The sequence below is a fragment of the Hemitrygon akajei genome, chromosome 10 (assembly GCF_048418815.1).
Source record: "Hemitrygon akajei chromosome 10, sHemAka1.3, whole genome shotgun sequence".
Lineage (NCBI taxonomy): Eukaryota > Metazoa > Chordata > Chondrichthyes > Myliobatiformes > Dasyatidae > Hemitrygon > Hemitrygon akajei.
In genome coordinates this window covers 50,671,067-50,689,248 of record NC_133133.1, presented here as the reverse complement: position 1 = coordinate 50,689,248, position 18,182 = coordinate 50,671,067, and the positions used below count along the sequence as shown (strand labels likewise).

Here is an 18,182-nt window from a genome sequence, read left to right as displayed (position 1 = left end):
ACTTATACTTTGTGCGCCACTGCAGAATGCTGGTCAAGTGCTCTTAAGCCCTCCAAACCAAACACGGACAGGCTATGCACTCCCCCCCGCTCCAGCCCCCCATACTTTAGAAAAGACATTGGCAAGGTCTATGGGCTGATAAAACAGAATTTTGCACAAATCACTGTGGCTGAAAATCTTCTTGAAGCCCTGTGCTCCGGCAGCAGAGTGATCCATGGTTTGGCATGGGTGAGTTGGGGCAAATAGTGTAGTCATTCATATCTGAGATTTTGGAACCTGACTGAACCTGCTCCATATATCATCCAGAGTCTACAGTTTCACTCATCAACTCCTGTCAAATATGATGGAAGCTAATGCTTCCAGTGAACAGTCATATGTTTTGCTTGACTCTCCCAATATTAGGCTTCATAGGCAGCCTCTCTTCTCTGAGCTATGTGTGAGGAGAGCTGCAAGAGAGATATTAATGTACACAAATATACAAAGCAACAAATCAAGAGCTGGACAATGGGATTTGGCCATTTAACTCTTTTCTTGCATAATGAAACTTTCTTGTGCCGCATAATTTTAGGACTCCATGATCAAGGTAAACCTTTCTTCTTTGTAACTTTTAGTGAAACTTCCTTTCTTTTAGCAAAAAAAAATCACCTCCCACTGAACAGTGTAATATTTTTCTATTCCTCATATCCTTAATCCTTTGGTCTTTCTTGGTGATATTGTTAATTCAGTCTGTACTTCAGTCCTAGAGTATTGCGTTCTGCACAGGGAATCAGACCATTATAGCAGCACACGAGTATTTGGACACCTCTCCAAAATTTGAAAATGGAAGTCTAATCTACATCATCCTATGGTGAGAAAACAGTATGCATGTGATATAACATCTATAAAAGAACAAGTATGCAAATTAAAGCATGAAACATACCTCCTCCAGACACATAGCTCGCATTGAAGCCTGTTCCCGAGCAGTCACAAAAGGCATAGTTACCGGTTGCTTGTTTTTGTGAAGCAAGTTAAAAACTTCCTGTTCTAAGGGTGTCCGTGCCTGGAATGAAGACAACACAATCAAGGAGCATTCATCTGAAAGCTTATTTTCAAAAAGCTCCTGTCCCTTAAGCAACAATTTACGTTTGTGTTGCAAAGCAAAACTGGCTTAAGCAACTGTGGAACTACAGGTAATGTTGCCAATTGAATACAGAACAGAAACCAAAGCATAAAAGCAAAATACAGTGGATATATTGGGAAAAACATAGTGGATATTGTTCCAGAGATTAAGATGTAACTTATTCACTCAATACACAAATGCTTCAGATGTAAAAATTAAGAGAATATTATTGAAATTTGGAGATAACATTAAATGAGTTATATCCCAAATTGCAATTATGGAAATCTACATCAACTTTAAGAGGCTTATCTAGAATTCTTTCAAAATTATTACTATTGTGATCACATAAAAATGATGGTTGCTACAACAAGTATAAACAGCAATAACAGTATCTCTGATTTAAGATGCTAACATAGTTAACAGGGAATTGGGTGAAATGTGGTTATATAGACTAGAAATTAGAAATACTAACTGCTTCCCAGACTATGTGTCTTTAAGATATTATTTGAAGGCAAATGATGGTTGCAAAGAATAATAATGAAATAGATAATGAGTCAGACAACAGGATTGGAATACAGCATCAATGAAATTATTCAATGCTAGTCTTGGGTTTATGAAAGGCAGATAGCCATTCCACTCTTATGGAACCCTTATGTAAAGACTCACTGTGGGAAATTCCACTATCAGATATATATATCTGGTTACATCAAAGTTATAGATAGTCCCCAGGCTACACAAGGGTTCTGTTGCTAAGAAATATCCGAAAACTGATTTTTCCATACCAATTTCGATAAGTCGATTAACATGGATGACTAATTACTGTCTTCCTCTGTGTAGTTATAATGAATGTTGCACATCCAATGGTTAGTTTTGATGGCCTTAAAGAATCAATGATGTTACATAGTTTGATAAAATATTTTACAATAGAAGAAACTGTCCTGTCAGTTTCCAAAATAAATTTCTTAACTGGCCTCCTGCTGTGATCTGACAGCTGCATTCATAATAAATAATGTGTTTAATTACTGTGGGTAAGTTATGTATAGACTGACTTTTTAGGAACACTGGAGGTATTTTTTATTAATGTTATCCCTATTCCATAACTCCCAAAAAGCTTGCCTTTCTGAAACTAACTTTCCTATATGCAAAATCCATTTTTGGGATAATTTATGTTTGGATTTCTGTCTATAATTTCAGTGCTACCATACCCTCTATGCACCAAAATGTTTTATTATTCAGTGGCTGTAATTAAAGCCTATCCAGACAGTGAGTATCAAAAGCAACACACATGAATGCGGGAACTTATACTTATGCTGATCAATGCAATATATCATGCAGCATACAGAGTATGTACCATGAGCCAAACTATACCTTCCAGTTTGCCATCACTTCCTCCACCGGCTTGACAGTGAGTTGTTCCTTGTTTAGTGGAAAGGTGAGCTGGTCTGCTTTCCGGTTCTGTCGCACTACATGATCCCATCTCGTAATCTCCTTTGTTGTTTTCTCATATGCTAATGTCCTTTGAACCTTTCAAGAGAAGTATACAATTACTATTACAAAGTGCTGCAATTATAAGACCATAGACATAGGAGCAGATTTAGGCAATGGGGCCCATTGAGTCTGCTCCATCGATCCATCATGACTGATTTATTATCCCTCTTAACCCCATTCTCCTGCCTTCTCCCCATAACCTTTGACACCTTTACTGTTCATCCCACATCAACGCACGTCAGGTATTCAGAAGAACAATCAATAAAAAATCATTTTCTGGCTATTTTCCTACAGTCCCTTGTTTCCTTCAAGATCGAATCCTTTTTTTTAAAGATTACTTTCTTTGGGGATTTTTTCTTTATGTTGCCCTTGACCTTCTTTAAAAAAAGATCTTAAAAATGTTCCGTTTCTATCAATGTAAACAGTTTTGCTGCATTTACTTTACACAGTCCTTTCATGATTTTGACCATTTCTTGCAAATAATATCTCAACTTCATGGTTTTATGAAAAACATACTTGGCATCTCTATCTAATTGATGACCATAAATCTAGTCAGATGAATATTTTGCATCCTCACTAAATCTTTCATATTATCTTTTAAATGGTGGTGTCCAGATTTGGATTCAGTACTCAAGCTGTGGGCAAACAGTGTTTCGTATCATACTCACTTACACATCATACCACTTCTCAAGCCCACAATCCAATATGTCTTTTCAGCACCTGTCTCCTCAGTGATCGTCAAGTGTTTGTACAAACATACTGGCAAACTACTGTTCCTCAACCCACTTTAGAACTGTACCCTTCGTACTTTATTTGTTCTCTTTGTTCCTCCTACCAAAAGTATCAGTATACTTCTCTCTCCAGTTTTCCAGCATTTACAGTACTTTGGATTAAGTTAGCTTTGCCATTAATTTTTGATTTCAATTTACCTTGGTCAGGCATGTCTACAATCTACTGAAAATGATTCTTCTCCAAATAGGTACTTTATTTTACTCTGGATTTCTCAGTGTATCTTTTCCATAGAAATCTAAACTTTGCATTCACATCTGCTTGACTCAAAAGTACAAAACTCATTAAAATTCAAAAAGCAACATTTATCTGTGTCTTTGCCATACACTATATGAACCCTAAATTAATTCACCTTTTCACTTTGCTGTTTATTGAGGGGTAAATCCAGTGGCTTGTTTGTTTTCTCAAATTTCGTGAGCTGCTTTTTCACTTTGTTCAAAGAGGAAGAGGATGGTTGGATGGTTCCCACCAAATCTGAGAGCTCAATCTTCTCATTAGTACCTGGAAAATGTTGGGAGATGAGTAATGCAATTAATAATCTTCAGTCATACCAAGTTAAAGAGTAAATAATTAACTAATTTTACTTATGATATTGCTACCAAAAACATTATAATAGAGTAAATACATTGTATTTTTGGATATATGTTCTCAGATACTGTACCAAACATAATTCTACCCAGAAAGCTGGGGTTCATCCATTCAATTCCAAATGATTTTTATGAAACTGTTACATCTTAATTACTGACAAACTACCTCTTTGGCATTTTAAAATGACTTAAGACATGGGATCTCTTGATTATTAAATAATCCTTGATTATTAAATGTTGCTAAAGATAAATCAGATCTCTTTTTTCTTACTTTGATTCCATATTTTATTGCCATTAATCCCATCTTTCTTTCTCCCTTTTAATTTTGCTTTCTGTACATGATCTGGCATTGTTTGACTCAGTCTGCATTTCTAATTAATGAAAGAAAATGACAGGTGCTTGAATCATAGTGAAAGCAATGATCACAAAAAAAAAACTGATAAAGTACAGCTGCCAAGAGATACCATCAATCCCTGTGAAGCCTGGCATTCTAAGGTTATGGAGATGATTCTTCTTGGAAAGTATAAAATACTGAACAAAAGATAAACTTCATAGAAGTTATAAATATTTGTTCATGATAAATAAGGTTAAATGTGCCATGCAGATAATTCCCTATGTCCTCAATCTGAACTAGAGCAAATTATGTCTTTTCAGAGAAAACATTAAGTATGTTTTCCCACAAATCTTCCAAGCACTGTTATGCCTTTCAAGGAAGCAACAAATAGTTGGTTAATAAAATAAAGCCAATCTCACTCATGTTCTGGGAATAATTATAATGGGCCTCTGCTATAAGCTTTTGCCTGGCCTTTCAGTTAATGCATAGCATGGGTCTTGAAGGCAAACCACTTTTTAATCATTGAAAATTTATCAGACAGAAGCCAGCCATTTGACTCATCATGCCTATGCAGTCAAAAACTATCTGCCTAGCCCAATCTCAGGTCCAGGCTCCTCAAACTGGTTAAGACTTCTGTACTCACTACCTTCACAAGCAACATTTTTTTCAAAATGTTACCCTTGCCTTTAGTGTGAATGTTTTACCAATTACTTTAAATCTATGTCTCCTAGTTTTAGACCTCACCGCTATGGAAAGGGGGTAATTTCATTTTGTTCATTTAGGCCGTTCAGATTTATACACCGCATCTAATTCTCCCTTCAGCCTTCCTGTCCCCAAAAAACCCATAAATAGCCCAGTATTATAGCAACAATTCTCCAGTCCTAGTAAGAAAACAAAACCAGGATTTAAATGAATTTTACATGTTTCTATTCTTGGTTGCAGCAAAGAAAGAACTTTGGGAAACTACAGCCAGGGGGCACTGAAGAAAAACAAGGAATTCATCTGAAAAGGAGATAAAGGAAACCAATAGAAACAAAAGAAAATAAAAGCCCAATGCATGATCTATTATCAGTATTACAGAAGCTAAAGGCAGAAAAATCACACAGCACCGTACCTTCTGAACTGACAGTGAACTCTGAAATCTGCAAACTAGCTTCTGTTCTCTCTGCTTTCTTCTTCCTGAATCAGAATTGAGAATGAGGAACATGAGAAATTATATTAGGGCAAGAAGTTGTCATCCCAATTTGAGAAACATTGCTCAGGATAGTGATCCACTTTGATAAATGAACATATATTAATAACAAAAAAAAAGTTGTATAGGATTGAATATTTATTCCCTTTTCTAAATATGCAATGAAATAATATAAATACAATTGTACATTTCTTTACATAGCAGCTGGCAAATTAAAATGGAACCACCTTGGATGTTATCTGTAATGGATTAATAATCTTATTTGAGACTCTCTAACAAAATGTGTCATAGAAGCAATCACACTGGTAGCCTGTCAAGTCAATTAATTGTTTAGTAGTGTTAAAAATATTGCAACATGTTACTTGAAGGTTATGTCAGTGTTCACTGTCATTTATAAGCATTTTAGATTTCATTACCTTTTTTTGTCACCGAGAGAACTAATCGCCTCCAGCAGTTTTTGGTGCTTTCTCTCATCATCACTGCCATCCTGAAAATAAATAGAAAATTAGTTAGTATTTCCACAAGGGAAAGAAGCTATTAGCAGCTCGAACAGTCAACCTGCAAGTACAGATGAAAATCTTTCAACTGTTTTAGGTCTTGATACCTTTCTCATCAGGAAACATTACTGCTAGTGTAAAATCTATGACTCATTCATATTACATATCAGTGCATCACACTTCTCCTGTAATTCTTTTCCAGGTAAATGACTTGTATAGTATGTGTATTTTAAATTATGAAGACATTACCTAGAACCATCACAGTATCAGTGGAGAGAGGAGATAAGGGTTGATGCAAAATAAAAAAGATCATCGGATAACTTATATGGAAGACCAGAAGACACATGAGAAGAATTTGGCCATTTGGCCCATCAAGTCTGTTCCGCCATTCCATCAAGGCTGATTCACCACCCTCAGACTAAAGAAATTCCTACTAACCTCTGTTCTAAATGGATGTCCCTCTATTCTGAGGCTGTGCCATATGGTCCTAGACTCACCCACTATAGAAAACACATTGTCCACATTCACTCTAAGCCATTCAATATTCAATGGGCTTTTAATAAGATCCCCCCCCATCTAAATTCCAGTGAGTACAAGCCCAGAGCCAAATGCTCCTTGTATGTTAACCTTATCATTACCAAAATCATTCTCGTGAACCTCCACTGGACCCTCTCCAATGCCAACACATATCTTATTAAATAAGGGTCCCAAAATTGCTCACAGTACTCCGTGTGGTCTGACTAGTGCTTTATAAAGCCTCAGCATTACATCCTTGCTCTTATGTTCTAGTCCTCTCAAAATGAATGCTATCATTGTATTTGCCTTCCTTACCACCAACTAAACCTGCAAGTTAACCTGTGGGGAATCCTGCACAAGGATTCCCAAGGCCCTTTGTACTTGTGGTTTCTCCAAGTAGAAAATAGCCTTTGCCTTTATTCCTCCTACCAAAGACTTCCCTACACTATAATCCATCTGCCACTTCTTTGCCTATTCTCACCATCTGTCTAAGTCCTTTAGTAGACTCCCAGCTTCCTCTACACAACCTGCCCCTCCACTTATCTTCATATTGTCTGCAAACTTGGTCACAAAGCCATCGATTCTGTTATCTGAATCACTGACATAGAATGTGAAAAGAAGCAGTCCCAATACTGACCCCTGTGGAACATGACTAGTCACCAGCAGCCAACCAGAAAAGGCCCTCTTTATTCCCACTCTTCTCCTGAGAGGCACCCAATCTTCTATCCATGCCAATAACTTTACAGGCCAAGATTTAATTGCTGTGGAAGATTTCATACTCTTGTGGGAGTCAAAAAGGGGAGTCACTCTATTGGCATGAGAGTTGTGGCTGTGGTACAATCTCAGGTTTTGGGGCCTCCATGTTGTTTGCAAGAGATGACTCTGGGACTGCAGGAACTGGCTCTGACAGCTCTGTATACCTTTCTTCTAGATGTGTTAACATCTCGAATAGCGCACGGAAAGCTTCACTGGATGTGGATCATAATGTGCAAGAATGTCCGACATCACCTTTTACTGTACCTTTTCGGAAAGCCACATCACACTGCCTTGTCCATTGCCATTTCTCCCTATCTTAGTAAAAAGTTCGAGTGGAGCACAGTAGCCAGGTTTGGCAGAAACCTGTTAGTCATTGACAAATCTAAAAAGGGCCACAACTATGACAGTTCTTTGGCCTTCGGGCACCGACCACTGCTTGAATTTTCTCAACACACTTCTGTAATTCTTTTGTGTCAACAGTATGACCAGAGTAAGTGATGCTTAGTTTAAAGAATTCACACTCGTTGCATCATGCTCTGAGCCCACAATCATCTAATCTTCTTTTAACACTGTCTTGAGATTTTGGAGGTGTTCCTTGTCTACGGGGAACCATGATGTCATCCAGGTGCTGAGTGCCTGGGCAGCCTTGCAGCACCTGACTCACAGCTTTCAGCCAGAGTGCAAGTGCAGATGCTACTCCAAAAATAAGCTTATCAGAACAATAAAGCTCTTTGTGAGTGTTTAAGGTGAGTGTTTTCTGCCAAAAAGGTTTGCAAAAATTTCTTCTATTCTAGGAAGAGCATATTGACCTACTTTTAGTACTTGATTGATGGTGATCTTAAAATCCTGAGATCCTGACAGACCTATTCTTCTTCACTATTAGGACCATTGACATTGCGTGCAGTCTCCACTTAAACTTGGAAAGAATTCCTTCAGCCTCAATGCAAGCTAGCTCACTGGTTACTTTATCATGGACAGTATAAGGAACTGGATGGGCATCGTAAAATATGGGTGTGGCATTTTTATTTAACTCTATTTTACCCTTAATATGTTTGAGTTTCTTGATACCTTCCTTGAACTCCGCTGTGGCATCATCCAATACCTTTCTTAATGTGCTTTCAGTTGACTCTGTTGCAGGGTAAATGGCATGCAAATAGTGGATGAATTTCCAATCAAATTGTAGTTGTCTCAATCACAGCCTCACAATACTGGCCCTCCTGTCTTATCCACATACAAGCCCAATGTGGCTTGTTGTTTGTTGTATTTCACTGTTACGAATGTCATTCCCACAGGAGACATCTTTTCTCCAGAATAAGTTCTTGGTTGGATACCTGCAAGTTTCGGTTCAGTATCTTTGAAATGCCATTCAAACTTATTTTGGGAAATGACTGAAACAGCTGAGCCTGTGTCCAATTCCATCTTAATTAATTTACCATTCACTTCTGGTGCAAGCCATACTGCTCGTCTCTTGTAAATCTCAAGGCTACCAAGTCCTGTGCAAATCTTATATTGTCAAAATTTTCATCAATAGCATACAGATTAGTGCTCTTTTTGAAACTGCAACTTGACTTCTTATCTCTTTCCTGTGCAGTCCATTTATTTTTGTCTGTCTGGCATGATCTTTGTATGTGTCCCACTTGGTTGCATTTTCTGCAACTTACTTCTGGTGTATCTGAAATAACTTCTATATATTATATTTTATATTATATGCCCCCTCTTTGACTTCCCTTGCCAGCCACGGTGGCCTCATCCACCCTTTAAAATACTTCATCATCTTTGGGACATACCTCTCCTGCACCTTCCAAATTGCCTCCAGAAATTCCAGCCATTGCTGTTTTATCATCTCTGCTAGTGCCCCCTTCCAATCAACGTTGGCGAGCTTCTCTCTGTAAATCCCTTTACAGTACTCCGCTGTAATATTGATGCATCTGACTTTACCTTTCAGCTCTGAAACTGCAGGATAATACTAGCTTCATTTCCTCATAAGAGTTCCTTCATCTTCAGCTTCCTAAACAAATCTGGTTCATCACACAACACCCAATTTGGAATTGTCTTTCCCCTAGTGGGCTCAACCACAAGCTGCTTGAAAAAGCCATTTGACAGGCATTCTACAAATCCTCTCTCTTGGGATCCAGCACCAACTTGATTTTTCCAATCTACGTGCATATTGAATTCCCTCATGACTATTGTAATACTGGCCTTTTTACATGCCTTTTCTACCTCCTGCTTTAATTTAGATCCCACATCCTGGCTACTGTTTGGAGGCCTGTATATAATTCTAAACTGCCTGTCCCTCCTCACACAATCTCACTACACACTGCATCTACTCATATACCAACTGCCCCATCACCACTTCTATCACAGTGGTTCCCAACTCCCTGTCAAATTAGTTTTAAGTTCTGCCCAACAGCTCTAGCAAACCTGCCCACTAGATTATTAGGCCCCTCAGGTTCAGGTTTCATACAGGCCAAGAGGTAACCAAATTTTAAATTAAAAAACTTTTTTTTCATTATCTAATACAGAAGTTTAAAATATTTCTCTAAAAATACAAAACTGAACAGCTGCCAAGTGCTTCTTACCCTAAAGCTAGTTCAATCAACAGAGAAGTTCTTTCATAATTAAAGAATGTACACACCAATACATTATATATATGTACATTTGGTGGTAATGTGGGTACAAGTTCCGTTTTACCTTAAGGGATTAAGAATTCTGATAGAAAACAAGAAAGCTCATTTTAGCACAAAAATACAACTGCAGGTGCTGTGGATCAAAGAATACGTACACAACACTGGAAGATCTCAGCAGGTCAGGCAGCATCCGTGAGAAAAGAGTAGCCAACGTTTCGGGCCGAGACCCTTCATCAGGAATGGGGAAGGAAGAGAGGGCTGAAGCCCAGTAATAGAGATAGGGGAGGGGGTAGGGCCTAGAGGCGCCAGTTGGAAAACCAATCAGAGGAAAGATAAAGGGGGGAGGGGGAGGGGATAAGCATGAAAGAACTGTAGAGATAAAGAAGCAGAAAGTTGAAAGGGGAGAGAGGCAGAGCGGGACCTGGGATAGGGGAAGGTCGTCAGAGTATTGTATCCGGTGACGTCAAGAGTTTCGTCTATTGCATCCGGTGTTCCCTGTGCGGCCTCTTCTACATCGGCAAGACCTGACACAGATTGGGGGACCAGTTCGTCGAGCTCCTACGCTCCATCCGTCACAATAGACAGGACCTCCTGGTTGCCACCCACTTCAACTCTGCCTCTCATTCCCATCTAGATATGTCCATACATGGCCTTCTCTACTGCCATGATGAGGCCAAACTCAGGTTGGAGGAGCAACACCTCATCTACCGTCTGGTTACCCTCCAGCCTAGTGGTATGAACATTGAATTCTCCAATTTCCGGTAATTCCCTCCCCCTCCTCCTTCCCCTATCCCAGGTCCCTGAGTTCTTCCAGTGTTGTGTACGTATTCAAAGCTCATCTTTGATTCTTGCTTTAGCTGAACATTTTTTTTAATTGTTAATATTCCTCAAAACCCCAAAATAACTATAACAAGCATCCCAATAACATCATTACTGTATCAAGTTGCAGATACAGTGTTCTAGTTCAGTTTCACACTACAGAGGGTGCTCGCATACCTTCAGGTACTCCATAAAATTGAGTGACCAAGAAAGAGAAATCTATTACATGGATAACAACATCTAGCTTTTGCAAAATTGTAAGGATACAGTACTGAGCAAGAGTCGTAGGCACATGTAAAAAAATTCTGTAAAGCAAGGATGGTTTCAAAAATCATGCAATGAAAAGTTACGAAAAATTTCAAAAAATTTACTATAAAGAGCAGTAAACAGTAAAAAGCTAAATTAAATCAATTATTTGGTGTGAGCACACTTTGCCATTAAATCTGCTTCAATTTTCTGAGGTACACTGTCATGCAGTTTTATAAGAAAATTAGCTCTTCTGCAGACTGGCTGTTTCGCTTGTTTCTGTCTCTCCAGGTAATCCCAGACAGCCTTGATGACGTTGAGATCAGGGTTTTGCAGAGACCATACCATCTGTTGCAGAACACCTTGTTCTTCTATCGCTGAGGTCCTTGTTGGGGTCATTGTCCTGCTGCAGAATAAAGTTGGGACTGATCAGATGCCTCCCTGATGGTATTGCATAATGGAAGAGAATCTACTTGTACTTCTCTGCATTGAGAATTCCATTAATTCTGACCAGATCACCAACTCCATTTGCAGAAATGCAGCCCGAAACCTGCAGGGGACCTCCGCTGTGCTCACTTTTGGCTAGATACTCACCTATGTAGCGCTCTCCAGCTCTTCTATGGACAAACTGCCTCTTGTTTGAGCCAAAAATTACAAAGTTTGACTCTTCAGTCCAGAGCACTTGCTGCCATTGTTAAGCACCCCAGCCCTTGTGTTTTTGCACATAGGATTTTTGGTCTTCTTTCCATTTCAAAGGAATGGCTTTTTGGCAGCAACTCTTCCATGAAGACCACTTCTGACAAGACATCTCCAGAGTGTAGAGGGATGTACTTGGGTTCCAGTGGTTTCTGTTAGCTCAGAACTGATAGCAGTGCTGGACTTCTGATTTAGAAAGGACATTTGGTGCATCTCTCGTATGAAGCACTGTTTCCTTGGCCGACCACTGCGTTTCTGGTCTTCAACCTTACCAGTTACTTTGAGCATCTTCAGAAGAGCTTGGACAATGCATCTTCAAACTCCCGTCTACTGCAAAATATCTGCTTGGGAGAGACCTTGCTGGTGTAGGATGACCACCATATGTTTTTTGCTATGCTCACTCTAGCCATGGTATAAAGATTGATGATTGGAAGGTTAAAATGTCACATCTGCCACACCCTCACCTTTTAGTTTGATTTCTTCTACACCCATTCTATTTCAGTTAATCAGTTTTGTTCAAAGGTCAAAATAAAATTCATTATCAGAGTACATACATGTCACCACCTACAACCCTGAGATTCTTTTTCCTGTGGGCAAACTTAGCAAATCTATAGAACAGTAACTGAAAACAGGATCAATGAACAATAAGCTGTGCAAATGCAAATATAAATAAATAGCAATAAATAACGAGTATGAAATAAAATGAAATGAAAGAGCATGAAATAACAAGACAAAGAGTCCTTAAAGTGAGACCATAAGTTGTGGGAACACCAGAAATAGAATGAGTGTAGTTATCACTTTTTGTTCAAGAGCCTGATGGTTAAAGGGTAGTAACTTGAAACTGGTGGTGGGAGTCCTGAGGCACTTGTATCTTCTACCTGATGGCAGCAGCAAGAAAACAGCATGGCCTGGGTGGTGAGGATTTTTGATGATCAATGCTGCTTTTCTACGGCAATGTTTCATATAGATATGCTCAGCAGTTGGGAGGGCTTTACCATGATGTACTGGGCCAAATCTACTTGCTCAAAGACATTGGTGTTGCCATACCAGGCCATAATGCAGCCAGTTAGTACACTTTCCACCACACATTTATAAAAGTTTGCCAAAGTTTTTGATGACATGCATTGAGTTCATTCATTAGCTCATTGAAAACTAGCACCTGTTAGTTATCTATGTTTAATCATACACTGGGCTGTATACCTACAAAGTAATCAAGTTTATATTTGAAAAGTGGTCCATTACTTTCATCACTTTAACGAAATTCAAAATTTTCTCTGTAACATTTTTTTTGGTAAATGAATATTTGGAAATCTAAAATGTGCTCTTTTCTACTGACACACTAAAGCAGAAGACAATAATCAACATCCAAAACAAGATTTATAAAAAAATCTAGGGTGCCTAAGACTTTTGCACAGTACTGCTTGTCCTTACATTACTTTCACTGCTGCAATCAGAGGTTCTCAACTGCTTCAAAAAAGCATGATCATACCACTGTCCAAGAGCAGGGCGAGCTTCCTCAAAGACTATTGCCCAGTTACACTCACATTTACTGTGATGGTGTTTTAAGTGTTCATGGCTAGAATCAACTCCTGCCCAAGCAACGATCTGGACCTGCAGCAATTTGTCTATCACCACAATAGGTCAACAGCAGATGCAATCTCACTGGCTCACCACTTGGCCTTGGACCACCCTGGACAACAATGATACCTACATCAGACAGCTACTTACTGATTACAAGTGGCCCCCGTTTTTCCAACGCTCGCTTTATGACAGCTTGCTGTTACGAAAGACCTATATTAGTACCTGTTTTCGCAAACCAGAGGATTTTTGCTTTTATGAAAAAAGACACCCACTTTATACTTGTGTTTACCCTGAGAAAGATTACCATGACTGTGAAGCCTTGCTGCCTGCACGCGTACGTGCCGATTTTTTCCCCCTAAATCAATTTTGGGTCGCTGTCTTCCCGATTTTGATATTGTATGTACACTATACATACAATATTTCTATTTTATATAGGCTGTATACTTATCATATCATTCCTGCTTTTACTATATGTTCATGTTATTTTAGGTTTTATGTGTTATTTGGTATGATTTGGTAAGTTATTTTTTGGGTCTGGGAACGCTCAAAAATTTTTCCCATATAAATTAATGGAAATTGCTTCTTCACTTTATGACATTTTGGCTTACAAACAGTTTCATAGGAACACTCTACCTTCGGATAGCGGGGGAAACCTGTACAGCTTGCACATTACACCATCACCTCCTCAGTACTAATCAATGAGCTTCAAAACGTGGGACTCTATATTGTTCTTTGCAACTGGATCATGACTTCCTCACCAGGAGACTACAGTCAGTGCAAATCGGAAATAACATCTACTCCTTGCTGACAAATCAGCACAGGCACACCTCAAGAATGCATGCTTATCAAGCTACTCTTTTCTCCCTACACCCATGACTGCGTGGCTTGGCACAGGACAAATGCAAATTTGCCGATGATACAACCGTTGAGGAGGCGTACAGGAGTGTGATAGATTGGCTGGTTGATTTGTCACAACGAACAACCTTGTACTCAACATCAGAAGACCAAAGAATTGATCATGGACTTCAGGAAGGGAAAGTTGAGAGAACCCACTAGAGTCCTCACTGAGGAGTCAACAGTGGGAAGGATGAGCAGTTTCAAGCTCCTGGGTGTCAATATCGCTGAAGATCTACCCTGGGTCTAACATATTAATGAATTCTGAAGGAAAGCCAACAGCTACAATTCATTAGAAATTTGAGATTTGGAATGTCACCAAAGACTGTAGCGAATTTCTACAGATATATCATGGAGAGCATTCTAACTGGCTGCATCACTATCTGGTGTGGAGAGACACTGCACAAGATCAGAAAAAGCTGCAGGAAGTTATAAGCTTAGCCAGCTCCATCAAGGGCACTAGCCTCTCCAGCATCAGATACCTTCAAAAGCCAATACCCAAAAAAAAAAGGAAGCGCCCGACATTAAGGATCCCCACCACCCAGGACAGGCTCTTTTCTCATTATCACCATCAGGAAGGAAGTATAGGAGCCTGAAGACCCACACTCAATGTTTTAGGAACAGCATCTTCACCTCCTCCACGAGATTTCTGAACAGTCTATTTCTTCTTGCAATTTATAGAATGTTTATGTAATGCACTGTCAATGATAAACTTGACTCCAATTGTTCATTACTGCTTCAAAGAATAATTTAAAGAAGACCTCGAGATATAGAAGTTATTACCTCATCTTCACTGGCAGTCAAGGAATATTTAGTCTTAAACAAATCCTCCTCTTCCACACCAAGGAAAAGTAAATCTCTGAAATAGAAAGATACAAGCTCATTCACAATTCATACGCACTAATTATGTGAAGCAAAAACATTCTTTTGTCCTAACTATTGGAAATTACTTAAAATCACATAACATTAACTTCTCAGTTACTTTATGAGATAGTTTCTGAAATTATGTCAGTCAACTGACAATTTTAGTGAAGACAAGCTAAAAATAACAAACATCTTTTCTTAACTTGCCCTTGGGAACATACATGAACCGGCCACTTTATTAGGTACACTTGTGCCCTTGCTCAATATGAAAATATCTAACTAGCCAATCATGTGGCAGCAACTCAATGCAAAAAAACATGCAGACATGATCAAGAGGTTCAATTGTTGTTTAGACCAACCATCAGAATGGGGAGGAAATGTGATCTAAGTGACTTTGACCGTGAAATGATTGTCAGTGCTAGATGGGATGGTTTGAGTATCTCAGAAAACCTCAGAAACAGTCTTTTGGGATTTTCCCGTATAACAGTCTCAACAGTTTAGGCAATAGTGCAAAAAAAAAGTGCATCCAGTTCTATGGGCGAAAACTCCTCGTTAATGAGAGGTCAGAGAGAATGGCCAGACGGGTTAAAGCTGACAGGAAGGCGACAGTAACAAAATAACCATGCGTTAGAACGGTGGTGTGCAGAACAGCATCTTCGAACACACGTCAACCCTTGAAGTGGATAGGCTACAGCAGCAGAAATTCATGAACATGCATCAGTGACCACTTCATCAGGATGTACCAAATAAAAGTGGCCACTGAGTGTACTTTTTGAAGCCACCTCGAGAAGAAAATGACACCAACTCAAAGCTCAAAGTGTAGCAGTAAATCATAAACATATGAAATTCTGCAGATGCTGGAAATCCAGAGAACCCACAAAATGCTGGAGGAACTCAGCAGGTTAGGTAGCACCTATGGTGGGGAATAAACTGTTAATGTTTCGGGTTGAGATTTTGCTCACTCTAAGCCCACTTGGTTTTCTGCTGACATGAATAAACCATCTTATTGAGTAGTTAAATTATAGAAGTGGAGCTGAAGGCTCCAGGGAAAAGCACAATCACTATAAAAGGCCTGCAATTAACATCAATTCCAAGATAATCAGATTTGTGAACTCTAATTCCACCGTGCCAATAATGACGAGCAGTGCACGGCAACAGAAAATGGAAAAGAGAAAATTATCAGGCATCTGATCACTCAGCTAACTACTCCAAGCACACCCTAAGACCCAAGATGCACTTTTAGTCCCAATGCCTAGTTCAACTGTGCCATGAAGTGGAATAGTACAAAACTCTATTTATCAGGTATTGAAATATTGCACATACATTCTCTTTGCAGAGGTAGAATGTAAATGAAACAAAATTCTGCAATGTCAAGTTTCCAAATGTGCTTTAAATCCCGTCTTGCACCAGTGTAAAGCACCACAGCTCAAAAATTACTCCTGACCAAGGAATCAAGCACAACTGTACAGGAAATAAGAGCATAAAACGATTACATAGAAAATCTCCTGCTGCAGGTTCTGCAGTATAAATGATAATTATTTATTTATCCGTGGCACCTTCATGCAAAGGGTGGTGTGTATTTGAAATGAGCTGCTAATAGTAAGAGTATAGTAAAAACACGCTGAGAGGATCACTGGGGTCCCCCCCCCCTCCCCACTACACTTGTGACATTTACTGGGAGTGTATACACCAGGCCTGTAGCATTGTTGAGGGTACCTCCCACCCATCCCACAATCACTTTGACCTACTACCATTAGGAAGGTGGTTCAGGAGCATCAGGACTAGGAATGCCAGACTGGGTAACAGCTTCTTTCCTCAGGCTGTGAGATTAGCGAATACCTGCCACCACCAGATCCCATCGCTAGGACAGCGAGTTGTTGTGCTGCATACTGCAAGTTTTATGAATAAGTTTCATTAACTTATTTGTGGTAATATTTTTGTTTTATGTGCTGTGCGTGATATATGTTTTGTGGGCGCACCATGATCCAGAAGAACATTGTTTCTATTGGTTGTATATATGTATAGTCAGATGACAATAAACTTGTATGTGAGAAATAGTCAATGAGGCAGTCACATTAGCAACATTTAAAAGCTATCTAGATAAGTACATGGATAGGATAGGTTTAGAGGGCTATGGGACTAGCACACTGGGCAACACAGTTGGCATGGATGAGGCTGGGCTGAAGGGCCTGTTTCCATGCTGGATGACTCCAAGACATTTTGATGGAACACTCCTCTGTTTACATCTGCAGAAGTTCATTAGCTGCCTGATGCTTTGACAGCTACCACGTTTCAACACGTTATATACATCTTCTATATGGATACCGCAACTGCATTTAAATATGTTCCAAGTTATCTTCTCCGGTGATACATGCAGTGATGGCTAGGTCAAAATTTGTTGCTCACCACACAATCACCTTTAAGAAGGTTGTTGGAAAGGAAGTTTACCCCACTATTGCTAACAAATGCTTCTGATCTCTTGAAAGATACTAACAATTTGTAATGGCCCTAACTCCAAAACCAAAAATCACCCGACTTTCACCTCAGAAATCGGACCAGTGTTGCTGCTCGCTTTCACTACCTTGTCTTTAACTAGCTGCGATGTGACAACATCGGAATCCCGATCTCTCCCTGCTTCTACGATTATAGCAATGCCCTCTCCCAAACACACAGAAATCCATGTGTAAAAAGCTCCTACCCACCTGGTTAAATCCGCCTCCGTCCCCGACTGCCCTGCCATTTCTGCAGCCGCCGCACATGGATCCCGACGAGACACGCTGCCGTCAAGCGACGCACTTCCGCATAAAATCGCACTGTCGCGAAACCGGGCGGCGTGCTGTAAAGTGCGACGCGGTGGAACCGGCTATGGAGGAATTCCGAATTCGCGGGTCGAGTTGTGTTTGTGGAGGCAAAGAGATTCTCGGTGTTTCTAGTCAGGTCCTACATCAGGACTGAGAATGTGGTGGGAAGATAGCCGGTATAAAGAGCAAGTGTAGGCACAGGGAACAGAACCCCAGACCTTTAGGTGTCCGGGTGACGCGTTGAGGGAGGGAGACGAACCTTGGTGACGGGATGGATTAAATGGAAAAGCGTGGTGGGCATTCCACAGCATCGGTAAAACGGTGGCACAAGAAATACCGTGAAGACATCACAGCAACCCTTTCGGCTCAGCAACAAAATAGAAAGAAAGTGATGAG

General features: G+C 39.7%; 1 protein-coding gene across 1 annotated transcript in view; it reads right to left on the bottom strand.

Moving 5' to 3' along the window:
• LOC140734380 (U3 small nucleolar RNA-associated protein 14 homolog A) overlaps positions 1-17,783 on the bottom strand; it is a 53,960-nt gene extending 36,177 nt beyond the window's left edge. The window contains exons 1-7 of the mRNA XM_073058253.1: positions 17,688-17,783; positions 14,905-14,980; positions 5,906-5,976; positions 5,412-5,476; positions 3,729-3,877; positions 2,468-2,623; positions 920-1,039 (exon numbers count right to left, since the gene is read on the bottom strand). Of these exons, the coding sequence (XP_072914354.1) occupies positions 920-1,039; positions 2,468-2,623; positions 3,729-3,877; positions 5,412-5,476; positions 5,906-5,976; positions 14,905-14,980; positions 17,688-17,725 (675 nt within the window). The 5' untranslated portion in view covers positions 17,726-17,783. The remainder of the gene's footprint in view (positions 1-919; positions 1,040-2,467; positions 2,624-3,728; positions 3,878-5,411; positions 5,477-5,905; positions 5,977-14,904; positions 14,981-17,687) is intronic.
• Positions 17,784-18,182: the final 399 nt, after the last annotated feature.